At 35.9% G+C, this 16,430-nt stretch overlaps 1 protein-coding gene across 2 annotated transcripts; it reads left to right on the top strand.

The window, feature by feature from the left end:
* Positions 1 to 3,945: 3,945 nt before the first annotated feature.
* CNTN5_6 (Contactin-5) lies at positions 3,946 to 15,978 on the top strand (the record flags this gene model as incomplete). Of its 2 annotated transcripts, XM_035734281.2 has the most annotated exons (7): positions 3,946 to 4,220; positions 4,254 to 4,370; positions 4,400 to 4,557; positions 5,622 to 5,804; positions 9,244 to 9,553; positions 9,690 to 9,946; positions 13,211 to 13,645. In XM_035734281.2, exons 1-7 carry the CDS (start codon positions 4,010 to 4,012, stop codon positions 13,643 to 13,645), a joined length of 1,671 nt encoding a protein of 556 aa, XP_035589021.2. In that variant the 5' UTR covers positions 3,946 to 4,009. The 2 variants fall into 2 exon arrangements, with proteins under 2 accessions (XP_035589021.2, XP_051068210.1); XM_051215027.1 differs by having other exon boundaries at positions 5,622 to 15,978.
* Positions 15,979 to 16,430: the final 452 nt, after the last annotated feature.

The following is a 16,430-nucleotide window of genomic DNA, read 5'->3' as shown; positions in this document are numbered from 1 at the left end:
AGCCTTAAGAAAATTTGTTTTGAGTGGTAAGGCATGTTAACAAGGCTGAGATTGTATTAAGTTATTTGAGTAGTGTTGTTCACTGGTGATAGTAGCAGACCAGCCACTGATTCAAGGAAAGACTATCGAAAGCAAATTCGTTTTTTAAGAAAAAGGTCTTACGACTCTTTCGAGACCTCATACTAGATAAACCTGGTAATGCCAATCCATGTCAACTCCGAATTATTGATGTCCTAACTAGGACAAATCCTAAACCGCTGGGTATATTATCTTGTGTATCACTAAGGTAGTTGAAACTTATGAGGATGTTATCGTTAGCCATGTTCATGAAGCTGGACATAAAGCTTTGAAAAGTGTTTGTCGCTTAATTAGATTTACCAGTATAGTTAAAAAATATTTAAGAAAATATTTCGGCCAAAGGATATGATGGCTTTTAAGAGATTCGATCACATTTGGCCAACTTTCTCATCAAAAGAGAAGAATAAAACCCAGCCGAATATAGAAATGTTTCGGAAGAAGTAATCTTCAGATTTCAGGGAAAACTTTTAAATGGTCCTGTAGTGACCTACAAAATATCATGAGAACGCGATTGATGTAGTAGAAACAATTATTATGATAACCAGTTGCACCAGGGATTGTTTTACCGTACTTGTTTGTTTAACTGTACCAAAATACATACATTCTTCCGTTGCTTGTGACCTTGCACGAATTCGGTTACGCTCAGTAACCACACTTGTAACCTGGCACAATCTCGGTATTCTTTCGATACCACGAGATTGCCAACAAATATATCTCAACTACAGCCATCAACTGCCTTGTGATATTTGGCCTACGGGGGATCTTATCCGTTAACTGGCACGTAGTCTTCCTGTTGTGGTGATCGTAGTCAACTTCGACTTGACGCCACACCACAGTCTCTTGCCTGGATCTTAGAATAGGTATAAAAAGTTTCACGATTCATTATTAAGTTGAAAATTGTATCAAAGATCTCCAAAGACATTAGAGTTAACGCACGAGTGGATAACTTACTATCATCAGAGAAATCCATGATTAATTAATCAAGAAAATATTCAAGAAGCTCCCCTTTATCTACCTATTGTAAATGTTAAAACCAGAGTGACAAAGCTATCTGTCATATTTATGAGCGGCATCAAAGTACAGAAACCCATAAGACAGGTATACTTACTTCCCTGAGCCTGTTACTCCTAAAGAAGCATAGGCTTCACGTTTCTCGGACTTACAAATATCCTGATTCTAGGGGACTTCAATCTCCCTAAAGTCAATTTCGCGGAACGTACGTATATTGAAGGTGAACTCTACTGCAGCTCGGTTCTTCAACCTCATTGAGGATCCGAAGTTATTCGAAAATGTGAAGTTGGCAATTCGCTGGAGAAACAGTCAGATGCCGTCACGCTTAGACTAGATATTCACAAACGAAGAATTCCTAGTTGACAACCTCTCAATCTTGGCTCTCCTGGGGAAAGGCGATGACGCCGTCATAGCCTTCAGTTTTGTCAGCAAAACTGAGCTAAGATGTCCCACTAACAAAAGGCGCTGGAATTTCAAACAGTTGGACCTGTCAGTTTTACAGGACTATCTACAACAGTTGGATTGGGATGTTCACCCTCAACTTGATATGGATGCTCATTGGGATTTCTTACTGCACACGCTCTTATGTGCTACAAAGCAGTCTGTTCCTCAAACGGACCTCAAAAGCTACAAGCAACCTACAGTCATCAAGAACCACACTCTTCGTTTGCCAAGACCAAAATGGCACCGTTGAACATAATACAAAGGAACTGATAACGACGGCGCGTACAAACAATACAAACATATTTCGTGCCTTAAGGTAACCCTCGTGCTATTGATAGAAGAAACCAGACAAGTAGTGAATAGGCCTTTATTTCGATCTTCGCGCAGTCAGAGTGGAGCGTGGGGTTATTTAATTAGACAAACAAAGCCTCTAAACATTCATTATAAGATAATAAGAAATACAACGCTTATACAAAATAAGGAAGTGAATAAATATTTGAACTATATTGTTTTGACATATGCTTGGTTGTTTGAGGTCAACTCTTAACTAACCAACCTAAGCTGTTACACATATACGGAACATATGCACTAAAGCAATCGGAGAAGACAGGCTTCAGTACCAGATAAAGCTTATGGATAAATTTGCCTTCAATCCGAAAAGTTTATTCTGGTATGCGGCCTCTCTTCGACAAGCCAAAACTGGAGTTTCTTAACTGCTAAGTCCTAATGGTCCGATCAATAACGATGGTGACGCCACTAACCTTTTGGCTGAAAAATACTCTCGAGCATTTCAACCGACCCACATCAACCATACTGATGACAGCTTCATCTGCAGCTGCATAGGACTTTCCGAAGTGAACGTGAGCGCTGACTTGGTGTTCCGGAAACCGCAACATCTAAGAAAAGACACTTCTCTTGGCGAAGATGTGGTTCGCTCTGTTATACTGAGTAAGGCAGCTGCAATCCTGCCAACATTGCTTAGCGTGATGTTCTCACACTCGCTAAGCCGAGGCAAACTACCGAAAATTTGGAAACTGGTTCACATCACACCATTGAAGTATAGGCGTCTTAGAGCTAACCTTGTAATGGCTTACAGCATCCCTAACACTTCTAGACATACCCTTAAACACCTACTTAAGTTTAGCTACAACACAAACCTAAGGGATAACACCCAGAAACTGGAGACACAACATAGCAGAATGGATTGTAGACACGACTTTTACTCCCTAAGAGTTGTCAAATGCTGGAATTCGCTGACGGATGAACCAGTCCAAGTGACTTCCCAGGAGTCCTTTAAGAGAAAACATGGACTATTCTTAAGTACTGAGGATAATATCTTACTATGATTTACCAATTTCTTTTTCCTCTTTTATCGTTAATATACCCAGGTTCCTGCCTGGAGTTATTGGTGATCCACTGCTACTAGACACGGAGGCCCGTTAAGTGAAAGCTTCTTCTATTCTGTCTACAACCATTTGTACCATTTGACGCCTGCAAGCCAAAGGAAGTATCTAGAAGACTTAAATGCTCTTCTTCGGTGGATAAGTTACTGATCGGCAAGTGTAAAATCTAGAAAAACCTTAGTAATGCAAAGAACCCACTGTGGATATGAAAATCAGTACATAGTAAATGGAATACCTCTGCTCAGGTTTACAGATTAAAATGACTAGGAACTCACAGCAAATAGTGAAATCATAACAGTAGGTAAATGCAAGGAGGCTGCTGACAAATACTTCTAGATCTTGTAAAGAATTTATAGGGCGTTTTGGAACATAAAAGTATTTAAGAGTATAGTTGTAACATGAAATTCGAGCAAAGAACCCGAGACGATTGTGCTAGAACAGGTTTAACGGTCAGGAGCCAAAGTCGTAAATGTTTTTTCCGGCTGCAAGAAGACATGCCGAGACGCATCAATGCATTTCTCATATTGTGTCATGAGTTCAGACATGATCAGATGTTAACTCGCCTTATGTTTTACAGTGGTTATAGCAAGGACATGTCATTTCATAATTTTAACATCTGGAGTTTGTCATTTTGAGGACATTCTCAAAAGGTTTAAAGACCGATATGCAGTCGCTTACGGCTGGAGTCTCTTTTCTTATGTTGAGTTGTGAGTTACAAATCGCCGCCAGTGTGCCTAACGACTCGTTCGAAATGAGAATCAATATAACCCATACGTGGTTCTATTGTCACTAATAAAGACGGAAGACTGATTGGTTACTTATGAAATACAGAATGTTTGAAGCCATGGATTTTCCTGCCTGCAGGAGGCTTAACAGTATCCTATGCTATCTGTCGTTTATACAACTAAGAGCTAATCAAGCTGGAGCCTGTCTCATACTGTCAAAAAGTAGTAAATGACCAGATTGTTGGACAATGAGCTTGTTTATACGTATCATCATAAAACCATATGGTTTTGTGAGTTACTTGACCTCACGCTATATTTGAATTGCTTCTGATGTGGGCCTAGGATTTGATGTTAGATTTCGTTTCAAAGCGTTCGGTTGTCTTAATCATGTCATCTGAACCGAACGAATTTACTTATGACAAACTGCTTGCTTTTGCATCAAGATATAACCGACGACTACAACAAGATAAACTTAGTCGTTTACCATTTCTGGACAGCGCTACCGGAATAGCTCAAAGACCGTGCCTACTTTACCGTAACCAAAGAGAAAGAGAGGGAGGTGAGTGACTTTCCACAACGAATGAACCTGTAGGCTACCTGACTCAGGTTTACCGATACCGTTCCCACAGGTGGAAGAAAAGCAAAAGAACTGGTCAGCTTCCTTCTTTTCTGTATCACGGAGATGCGTTGAACGGGGTTGCTAAAATTGGTAAATTCCTAGTATTTCCTTACCATCAGATCGTCCAAATATCTCAGGATTAGATTCGTGTTCTAAGGATGTAGACGAGGATAGTCGTAGTACTTGGGCTGCCTGTCCAGAATATGATATGGATTCTGATGCAAGTGATTTTGCAGATGAGAACTTTGGAGTTCGTAGACGCCGAAAGAAAGGTCGGGTAAGTACTAATTAACTTTTTTAGGCCTTAGTGTGTTTTGATCACTCCTTAATCGATTTTTCTATCATCTGGTTGTCCTATCTGCAGTTAACATAAACTTTAAATAAAATTCGATGTACTTGGATATAATCGTAACTGTTAGGTAGTTATCGATCATAGCGGGTATTAAAAACAAACAAAAACACCCCGAAACCGAATCTACTTAGTAATTTAACCTAATGTATCGAGATATATACTTATCTTACCTAAACACCAGACATGAACGATACAAAGCTTGCATGGTTATAATTTAAATAGACTGAAAGCAATCAGATTGCATTTGCTACATATTTTTGTGGGGTTTGGTTTACCATTCTTGCTTGCATGTTGCATAGTGTAAACCTCAGGTTATTTCGGCGTCTGTTGCTCACTACACCTCCAAATTATGATTGCAACTTTGTTTTGGGTTTCGTTTTAGTTTTACAAACTATATTTTTATGCTAATTGCGTCCTTAATTGAGTGATATTAGAGTACTTATGGAACTTAGATACTGCTTAGTGTCTTGGTTTTTATTCTTTCTGTCTGTGAACACTTAAAACACTTTATTTGCAACATTTCACGAATTCTCTGTGCAGTCTTTATTTTGTATTAAATTAGCTTTGCCAGTTAGTCGGAGACATCCTGTGGTTCATGAAAGATTCAAGCAAATACATTTATGCTAGGCGGTAATTAGACTCGTGCGTCATTACCCTACAACGACCTTTGTCTTAAAATTACTTTGATCTAAAGTGACATTCAACCATGTTTAATTTTGTGTCGAATGCTTTGTATACAACTGGTAATGTTAACAAAGTTGTGTCTTGCTAGTTAATTATCTCATTATCAGATATTGATTTATTCTGGTAGTTGTGCGTTATTAATGTTTTAAGCAGTCATCACCTACCTTCATTTCATGTAGTCCATCATACGTCAGTTGAATAATTTATTGAACTCATCATTAGTACGAAAATCCCATATATTTGTGATGTAATTGTTTTAATAAAACAGGTCCAATATTAGCTACATATTCTCATTTTTCATTTAGACTCCTCGCATAAGCAGATCCAATCACTCTGGACCTGGTCGGCGACGTTCTAATTATACTTCATTCGATGATGACTCGAATGACCGTCAAACATCTTTGCCAGTATTTCTGTGTGAGTTTTGTGGCGTACGATACAGATCGAGAGCCGGACTAAATTACCACATTAATTCACAGCATTCAGAGGTACGTGTATTTCCTTTCATTATAGGTTTTTGTTAATATTTTGGCTGTATCATCTTTTCTGCAAACATTCCACATAAATATTTTACTCCTGGTTCCTAAGTTTGTCTTTTCGTAACAGCTCAGTCAAAACTAACTTGGTATAACTTCCTGTCAATATCAGAATTTAGGTCATGACATACCAATTATGCAACCACAAAAAATGAAAGACCCCAAACAACATAAAGAGGTATATATTTGATTTTCATTTATCATAGATGTACTGCTTAAGTTAGTTCCCGCAATGTTAGGCCTCAAGAACCAATATCCTACTTGGATACTTCCGACTTAGAGTATGTATATGTTTTGTTTTGAAAGGATGGTGCCGAAATTCGGTTTCCTGGATGCTTCAAGCGATAATACAAAAACATTTAAAATGCTCTTTTCATCTAAATGTAAACTTGCTACAAAACTGATCTGTACTCACGAATATACTAACATAGAGAGTAAATTTGAGCTTAATAAACAATTCCGTTGTATCTTAAAAATCTTATTAGCCACTTTGTGTTCCTGGCTGATGAATATTTACATAGACATTATGGAGTTTACTTGTCTTTAAGTAACTTGTAATACCTTGCCACTGACAGCAAAAATACGTTTAACAAAGGTGTAGGAGTAACTTTCTTTCGTCCTCACAAAGATGGAAACCCTAGAGATGCTAGTCGCCTATGGGAAGACTTTACCGCCGTAACTCTGGTGCAGTCGAAATTCCCAATTCGCTCTAGCTGATTAGTTTCTTTCCCACCATTCCGCATTCGACTTTCATGAGATGGTAGTACCTCGTAACAGTGTTCCAGTCGATGCAACTCTAGTGGGTCACTAGCTATCGAGTTAATAACCCACTCAGCCAGATGGTTTTTTGATTATTTTCTCTTTGATTTTGTACCGTTTTAGTATAATTAAGTCACTAAAAATCAAACTGTATTTACGTATGAAAGACGCGACCACTGTAAACGACAGAATTTTTACTGGTTTTATATGCTTTTCGTTCGCTTTAACTAATTAAAGTACATTAGGTAATATAAAGTGTTGTATCTTACCGTGTTTTATGAATTCCGTGTAGTCTTATGAATTTTGTCGATTGATTTAAATACGTAAATGTCATTTCAAAGGGGCACCAAAATTTATATGCACTACAATAAAGATGAGGTTGTGAAAAGAGAGATATAGTAAGAAAGATCGGTATATCTTCAGCTAACTACCGATTGCCTCCTGTTTCCAAACAACCTGAATACGATGTAAACATATCTCTTCCAACTCTTAATGAGGTTGAAAATATAGGAGGACCTGAAGCGTTAACCCCAGAGATCCTGGGGGTTTTTTCAGTCAAGCTGACTCAGATACTAGTTAGAGTTTGGGAACTGGAGTAGTTTCGATCACTGATCGTTCGAGTTTATGGGATTGGACAAAAATCCAATTGTGATAACCACAAAGTAAATAATTTTGACCAATAAGGTATCCATACTATTAACTTGTCTAATCACCTAACGCTTAACCAAGGCTCGTGAAGATCAAACTCGGGAAAACCATGCTTGTTTCAGACTTGGACATGGATGTGTAGACCAAATGTTAGCTATTCTTCAGGTTTTGGAACGCAGGCACCTATCAACTCACAATCATAGTTGTATTTCTTGATCTCAAGGCAGCTTTTGGTTCTGAAGTTCAATATGTTATATGGCAGTGTCTGTCATTGAAAGAGACTAAAAAAATATATCACCCTTTTACAAATTCTCTCCACGAACATTACTAGCAGTCATAGCTTATAGTAAACAGTCATCGGAACTTACAGCATAAAGTGATCTTCATCAGGTTTGTTTACTTCCTCTAATTTTATTTAACTTTATCGTTGATATTTTTCAGTGATAACTCTCTCATTGTCTAACTTATCCGGAATCCATCTTCTACTATGAGGTTCACTTGTTGATGCAAATGACATAATTCTGTTTGGCGAGGTCTCAGACAAGATATGGGTTTTTACCATTTTGAGCTCCAATGCAAACATGTTTGGAAATGCGTTTCTCTCCCTTTAAATGCAAAATGTTGCCCCGGGACTGATCTGTATCAGTATGATAGGGAGTAAAGCAGTTGGTCATAGTGAACACTTCGCTTATCTTGAAAGTCTGATCAACCTTGATGGGTTAGTATTTGACGAAATCTCGGCACGGATTCAGAGAGCTCGGTTGAATTTCGCTAAATTGTGCAAAGATATCGGTTTGCCGACCAAAGGATGTGGTTACTGCCCATCAGTTTGCTTTTTTTCACCATATGTCTCTAAAATGGAGCCTTTAAATTTAGAGGGTATTTGTAGGTTGTTGGTGTTTGATTATAAATGTCTTCAAAACAGTGGTCGTGTATATTGGGACCATTAAGTAAGGAATGTTAATGTTGAACTCAAGATGCCGAATAAAGAAGGCAAATCGGTCTTCAATATCATAAATCATCTTAGGCGGTTGCGACATATATTACGTATGCCCAACCACTACCTACCTAGACTTACAATGATGGCCGCTGTGAGAGTAGGTTGGAAAAAGCAAGGGGCGGCCAAAACAAGATGTACCACCAATCTATAGACTTAGTGACTGTCTTCCCTCAGGTTTTGAGTTCCGAAACCCTCTTAAACTGCTTACCTACTTTTCCAGTAGTTAATTCATTTCAATCAAAGTTTCATCGAAAAAAATTTGATCTCTCATATATTAGCCTTATGTTTGTCACAATGACTTATCATGGTTGAGATTTTAAAAAACTCGTGATTTATATTTCAGAATAACAAATAGAAGAGTGGTTAAACAGTTTTCAAACTCATCAGGCCAACAACGAATTCATCGAAATACAACTAAATTTTTGAATCTGGGGAGAAAATGGCTATCTAACAGATTATATCTTTGTAGCATATTGATCATGCTACATTTTGTAACCTGTGTTAAGGTTTGTAGCAACTTGAGACTGGGTCTCATTGATTTAGAGTATCATTTTCCATCAGTTGGATCATATATTCAAGATTATTCTAATCACTTCAGTAGACATTGTAAAGAACCAAGTGTTACTCATAATCTAACTTACAACTTTGTGCTAGATAGTTAAGTTACAGATTGAATTAAATTTCAAGTCTTTTAAATGCCCACAGAATGTTCAACTATCTAGTCATATTTCAAATAAGATTATCATTCTATGTTCTGAAATGTTTTATGTGAGCTTTTTAGTTTGCTGAAACAAATTATATTTCTTCTGTCCTGAGTATCATTATTTTTTCTGTTATCTAACTATCATACTCCTTTCAATACATATTTTTTTAATTCACAAAACAATTTAGTGTAGACTACGTTTTTTCACATTTGATCCTAATGTATCTATCATTATCCCCACTTTTCTGTTTATTTATTCACTTCATTCCATAATATGCTAGACACCACGGATGAGTTGTGCACGACCAGCCTTTATGTCCCCTTATCGAGGAACAGATGGACATCATCACAACCCTCATCCTCATTCTCAACATCAGCAACAACAACAACAGTCTCACAGTCAAACTAATCATTTGCTCAATGGACCAGTAATTAATTCAGGTACTACCAGTAATCACACTTCTACTTCTCATTCCACTTCTGTAACTAACAAGAATAGTAATAACAATGATCTTTGTTCCTCTGTAAATGGTTCATTCGGCCCTTCACGAGTTCGCCCTTCAGTTATTGAACAAGGTGGTGGTAGCCTAAGTAAGTATGTTTACAAGAGGTTCGCAGTATAGATAAATATATTGACTATGAATATTATTTGGTCTTACTAAACATAATGAACTTAATGATTTATTGGTTATCGTTGTATTACTAACTGTTTTATAAATATTTCCAGTTATTGAAGCACAAGAATGGCGGGATATGAATAATACAGACTCATCAGAACATACTTGTGACTTTTGCCTAGGTGATGAAAGTTTGAATAAGAAGACTGGGCGGTCAGAAGATATGTTAAGATGTTCAGATTGTGGACGTTTTGCTCACTTTTCTTGTTTACAGTTTACACAGAATATGATTACTTCTGTACATACTTACCGGTGGCAGTGTATTGAATGTAAAACATGTTGGCTTTGTGGTACTTCAGAAAATGATGTAAGTAATTGGTTTTTATATTGTTTATTCATTCTTTATTCGGTATTAAGAAAAAACGGCGTACATTTATTTGATATTAGAAACATACGTAACCTGTCAATCTATTCAGTATATATCGTCTATTGAACATAGAGTTAAAGTTGTATTCTTCTTATGCATTAATTTTTCTACCAGTTATCGATTACCATTTATCAGAATATCTTGTCAGATTTCTTACTAGCATAATTATCGTTACGAACAAAACTGGAAGATAGAAATATTCACGTTTTTTTTCTTCACCTGGTTGTACTTACTACTTATATATTCTGTAACTACATCAGGAAACTTATTTGAATGTATTCCTTCATGTATGAATAAATGTGGTTGCCCCTATCTTTAAAAAGGGTTCACGTCGTTCCTGTAACACCTATCGTGGGATAAGTCTACTTCCGATTGCGTCCAAGCTATTAGCTTCTTTCGTACTTGGTAGGTTGTTCAAAACCCGAGAATGGTTGACTCGCGAGAAGCAGGCTGATTTTCGTTCTGGTCGAGGATGTATTGATCATATCTTTACCCTCCGCCAAATGTTAGAACACCGTCATACTTATCAAAGGCCAACAATCGTAGTGTTTCTTGACATCAGGGCTGCCTTCGATTCGTTGGACAGGACTGTTCTCCGGAATTGTCTATTGAAGAAGGGTGTGCCTGAGAAGTTTATTAGCATCCTAAAGGCCCTATATACAAACACTCCAGGCAGAGTGAGGGCATACAACCACCTCTCTCGATTGTTCCATTCGAGCAGTGGGGTTAGTCAGGGTTGCCCAATCTCACCATTCCTCTTCAACTTTGCCATCGATGACATTCTGGAAACAGCTCTGATGAATGTAAGTAATGGTGGTGTCGATCTTTTGCCTGGAGAAAGACTTCTCGACCTTGAGTATGCGGATGATATTGTCTTACTGTGCGATAATGCCCAAGCCATGCAATCCGCACTTAATCAGTTGGCAATCAATGTCCGTAAGTACGGTATGTGCTTTGCACCTTCTAAATGCAAAGTACTTTTACAAGACTGGCTGGATTCTAATCCTGTACTTATCCTGGATGGTGAGCAGATAGAAGCAGTCGATAAGTTCGTGTATCTAGGTAGCTGCATAAGTGCTGGTGATGGCGTGAGTGATGAGATCAATGCAAGTATAGTGAAAGCCAGAGCGGCTTATGCCAATCTGGGCCATCTTTGGCACCTTCGTGATTTCAGTCTGACTGTAAAAGGTCGGATCTACAACGCGTCGGTGAGAGCAGTTTTGCTCTATGCTTGTAAAACCTGGCCTCATCGAGTTGAGGATGTTAGACGACTCTCTCTGTGTTTGATCATCGTTGTCTCCGAAGGATTGCTGACATCCAGTGGCAATACCATATTAGTAATGCAGAGGTTGGGCATCGTGTGTTCGGGCGCAGAGACGATAATGTAATTGGTGTGACTACCTTGAAACATAGACTTCGGTGGCTTGGACATGTTCTACGAATGTCGTCCCAGAGAATGCCACGTCGTGGATTATTTGCCGACTCTGGGACTGGTTGGAAGAAGCGGAGAGGTGGTCAGTGTATGACATGGTGTGGTGGTATGAAAGAAAGCTGCACAGAACTGACTTCTGCTTGTCTCTCACGACTCCGTGGGTGGAGTCCGAGAGATGGTGCTACACAGTGGCTAGAGATGTTATCAGAAATGGCTGAGAATAGAAGCGAGTGGCGATCCTACTGTAACCTTCTTTTACTTTCCTCATAAAAAGTGACCGTAACTTCTTTAACTGAAAGGATTCTTTCTGGTTGTACTTTTCTGTTTCCCCCATTATTATTTTACTACCATACACTAATCTGTGGTCGTTATTGTTTTTTCACTTTTTCTTCCTACACACACTTTACATTCTTTATCTCTTCCCATTCTCATTGTTTTGTGTGGTGCATATGTATCTGATGCCTCCTTGTACCAATATTTATGTGTTCAAATAAATAAATAATAATAAAAATGGGTTCTTGATTGAAGTTGTTACAGTCCATACAAGTACAAAAGCAAACACCAGTTAGATGAAAAAGACAATAAAATCAGTGACTCTGTGATAGGGAGGTCTTAATGGAAATAAAACAACTGGAAGGATAGAGGTGTCAAAGTTTAAGAGCACAGTAATATTGGAAGCACACTACTGAGAATTTCGATCAGGAATTGCTGAAAATTAGATTTTTTAAAGTAATTCTAACAAGTTATTATTTAAAGCATAAGTTGAAAATAAAATTAAGCCATCTAGTATCTGGATTCCTAGTGGTATATCCTTAAAATCACACGAATTAATATGCGACTTATCTGAATTTTAAGAAATGATTGTTCAGAAGTCTGATAAAAGTTCCCTACATTTAATGTCATTTTTACGACTAATTTCAGTACAGTAAGAGAATCGTCGTGCGATTATTTATCATAACCACTTTGCTGAAGAGCTTGCTATTAACTTTGATCCATTCCCACGGATTCTTGAGTAAAAAGCATTCAGTAGATTAATATGCCTTATTAATACGTTGATTTAATATCTGTCGTAACTTTTTTAGTTAAAGTTGTCCCAGTGTGTCCAGACCTCAATATCTTGGTACCAGTCTATAAAGTCAGTGATTAACAGTTCCGACGTCATGGGTAAATGTAGTTCTTCGAAATTGGGATCTTGAGAATATAGACTATTAGTTGATGATTCTTAATAAATCCATGCGAAATCAATTGTACCAATGTCGACACAGTCACTTCTTGTCTTCCTTTAAATGATCTTAAACGTCTTGTTGGTTTACACCTATTCGTTCTCTATTTACCCTCGTCTAGTTTATTTTAATACAACTTTATTAATTTTTTGGACTGGTTGTTGTTTTTGTTTGCTTAATATTTTGACTGTAATTTACCAGGATTAAAGGGATAATGTCATATAAGCTAAAGTTATTATTATTGATTACGTTAGTGAAATGTGTAGAGATAACAGTGTATGTAGTGCAAAGGTATAGGGTGATGAGTAGACAAGAAAGTGTCCGTAGAGTCAACAATTTTATTTGTAGATTTCACTAAGAAATAATTTTAGTTTGCAAATAGTGTATTACGCAATTTGGATGAATGGTTGGGGTTATTTGTACTGCATAATAATATCATCTATGACAAGTGGTATACAGAATATTTTTATGTAATTCAACTATTTTATCAATTTACATATAATGATTTTTTATAAATATTGACTTTTAATTTTTATTTATATTATTCAGGAACAAATGCTTTTTTGTGATGATTGTGATAGAGGTTATCACATGTACTGTTTAAATCCGCCATTATCCGAGCCGCCAGAAGGTAGTTGGAGTTGTAAACTATGCGTAGATCGTTTTCAAACGTCGGCGGCTTCTTTTTCTACCTCTTTTGTTAACGTCAGTTTGACGAAAAAGTCTGACTCTTGTATTGGTGAATTGAATAATAATAATAATAATAATAATAATAATAATAAAGACGATACAAGCATTTGTGAATCGAAATTGAGTGTGCCTTGTTCAACCATTGTTTCATCGGTTGTCAGTCAAATTGTTCCTGTTTTTCAATCATCTTCGTTAACATCACCATCATCATTATCATCCTCTTCTGGGCTTTTCCAATCCTCTACGCATCTTCAAAAGATATTGGTCAATCATGTATATCCGACTGTTTCTTAATGTAACTTTATGTGTATATCCATAATTTTCAAGGATTATCATTATTATTAATGTTATGAATATTCACTCAGTAATGTTAAATGATTTAAAAATATGTTCTAGGATCTTAAAAATTCACCATCTAATTTTTTTTGTTCAGCCTTATGTGTTAATGATTGAACAAATTAACCTCTATGTTTTTTAATGTGTATTTTCCCCTTAAATGTATTATTTTTTCCAATATTATCTCTAGGGTTGATTAATTTGAGTGCTTATAGGTAAAAGGATATAGTGGATTGAGGATGAAAGTGAACAAGTGAGAGAGAGAGAGAGCAAAAATGTACTTACTTATTCATTTATTCTATGTATATTATGTACGTTTAAATCAATGTATTATTTCTTTGTTAATATACCCTGATATGTCAATTTTTTTGTCAAAACAGACGTACTATGGAAAATGGAATTTCAAAACTACAAACAGACCTAGCTATAGTAACCATTATTTTTGTTTAGCGATATATATGTATAAATTTGATCAGTTGTGTTTCTCAATATGCTGTTATGTCTTTTCAGTTTTTGATAGTTACCAATATACATATATAGTTACTGACTGATATATATATATATATATATATATTGTTTAGACCATCTTCCGTTTTATTATTATCATTATAACTGTCCCGTCAGGATAAAGTGTCGGCGGGGGCAGAAGGTGATTTGAATTTCGTATTATGTTTGCTCTAATGTTTAGTTTTATTTTTGTATTAATTTCCCCATATATATATATATATATATATGTATGATGTATCAGCCAGTTTATTAACAACTACCCACCTCCATTTTTTGTACTGGAAAATGATCCTCAGCTCTCCATGTTCGTTTTTTTTCCTTTTTGTTTTGATGCGCTAATGTATACAAGCATGTTTTTTTTCAATCAGGCTTTTACTTGACTATTATTATCATTATTCTTACTATTATGTTTTTTGTTACATGTGTATATGTACTGGAGTTTTTCGTTCAATTTATCTATCAATGTCTCGAGACACACAGAATGATCGAGTAGTTCACTCTTTATTATTATTATAACAATATTTGTCAAAGCATTTTTTTCCTTTGAATGATTGATAGTAATTTTGCTACAATCTATTCAAAATTATTGTTTTTATCAATTTATTGTATTATTTATCATGATTACCACCAAATACTTCTACTACTGTTATCATAAAATTAGTATTATATGTATTTTCTGGATGTGTATGAGTTTTTCTGGCCTTTTTCTATGACTAAAAATGATAGTATATATATATATATATATTGTACAATGACTATTTATAAACAACATGACTACTGCAGTATGTTGATCGTTTTAAAGTTTTCCTCATCTAATTCCATCATTGTTTATAGTAAGCAGAATAAAGCATACTATCTGTCAGTATCCAGTTAGTCAGTGACCCGTATTTAGTTCAAACACGTGCTTGAATCTAGGTTTCATTTCAAGTCTAATCACAATTCCTTATTATATATTTATTAAATAATTTTAATTTTACTTATTGTCATCCAGCTTTTAAAGCTGTTGGTCCAACTTTCGATAGTAGTTTTGTTATTATAAGAAAGGATTTGAATCCAATTTCATTAGTTAGGATTCGAATTCACCTTTTGTTGCTTTTCTCGATTGAGTTATGACCAACTTTTGTTGATGTATGTGGCGTTAGTTCATTTCTAGTAGAGACGGGTGAAGTCATGCATAAATTCACATTAGTTTTGATAGTTGTACTTATCAACAGGTTATCAAAAGAAAGTGTAAACATAACCGATATTTAGAAATTATATTCATCAGTGGAAAACAGTAATATAGTATTGAAAATTTACTGGGTTAATAGCAAATTCACCTTGTACATTGTGATAATTTAAAAAACCACTGCAGATTGGGTACTTGACTATCATTATTGTCTCAAATTTCTCAGCGAACAAGGTTATGAAAATTAAAACATCACAAAATGATATCTGCTGACTCAGTACTATTGTACTTAGTTTGCGTAACATTCGAACTATCTACTTCGGGCTGTGTTGTTATATTGCCACTCATTTAAAACTATGCCTTACTCAGTGGTTCTGCTATACACGAAGAATGTTATGAAGTGATCTGCTTTCGTTTTTACCAGGATTCTTTAAGGTGAATAACCAATTATCACTCAATTTATTTCTAAAATATATTGATTACCAAGTAATTATTATCAGCCATTGGTCATATTACTTAGGTTAGATTTGTGTTTAGAATCGATGTTGTGTGTCTCTTGTATTATAATGATGGTTTCATTTGCATAACACTAGGTATTTATACTTTACATATTCACAGACTGATATATTGACTATTTCATTCTTGATTACAAATAAACATATAATCTATTCATTTTTGATAAAACCGATTTTTACTTCTTATTAAGGATGTGTTCTTTAGTTTAAGATGTTTATTTTTATTTGTTGTGAGAACTTTGTTCATGTTATTACATCTCGTCAATTGTTACTGTTAAGTTAAGGACAATATTTAATCAGTTGTAGTGCTTTAATATACCATGTAAGGTAAGTTATATCGATTTTTTGTAGGTCATGAATTACTGGGAGATGAATGACTTTGTTCTTTTAACTAACCAAGGCGAGACTATAGTTTATGGACGAACCAGTCAGGTTTACGATAACAGGTTTTGAATTTCGGCGCGAAATTCACTCACCCATTTGGCCAAATAGCGTCTTGGCATTTTAGCTTATGTCAGTTTGTGATGAAAAACCGTAAATCTAATTCCTAACC

The sequence above is a fragment of the Schistosoma haematobium genome, chromosome 2 (genome assembly GCF_000699445.3).
Source record: "Schistosoma haematobium chromosome 2, whole genome shotgun sequence".
Lineage (NCBI taxonomy): Eukaryota > Metazoa > Platyhelminthes > Trematoda > Strigeidida > Schistosomatidae > Schistosoma > Schistosoma haematobium.
Note: the sequence above shows the minus strand (reverse complement) of the source record. Positions and strands in the feature narration are given on the sequence as shown.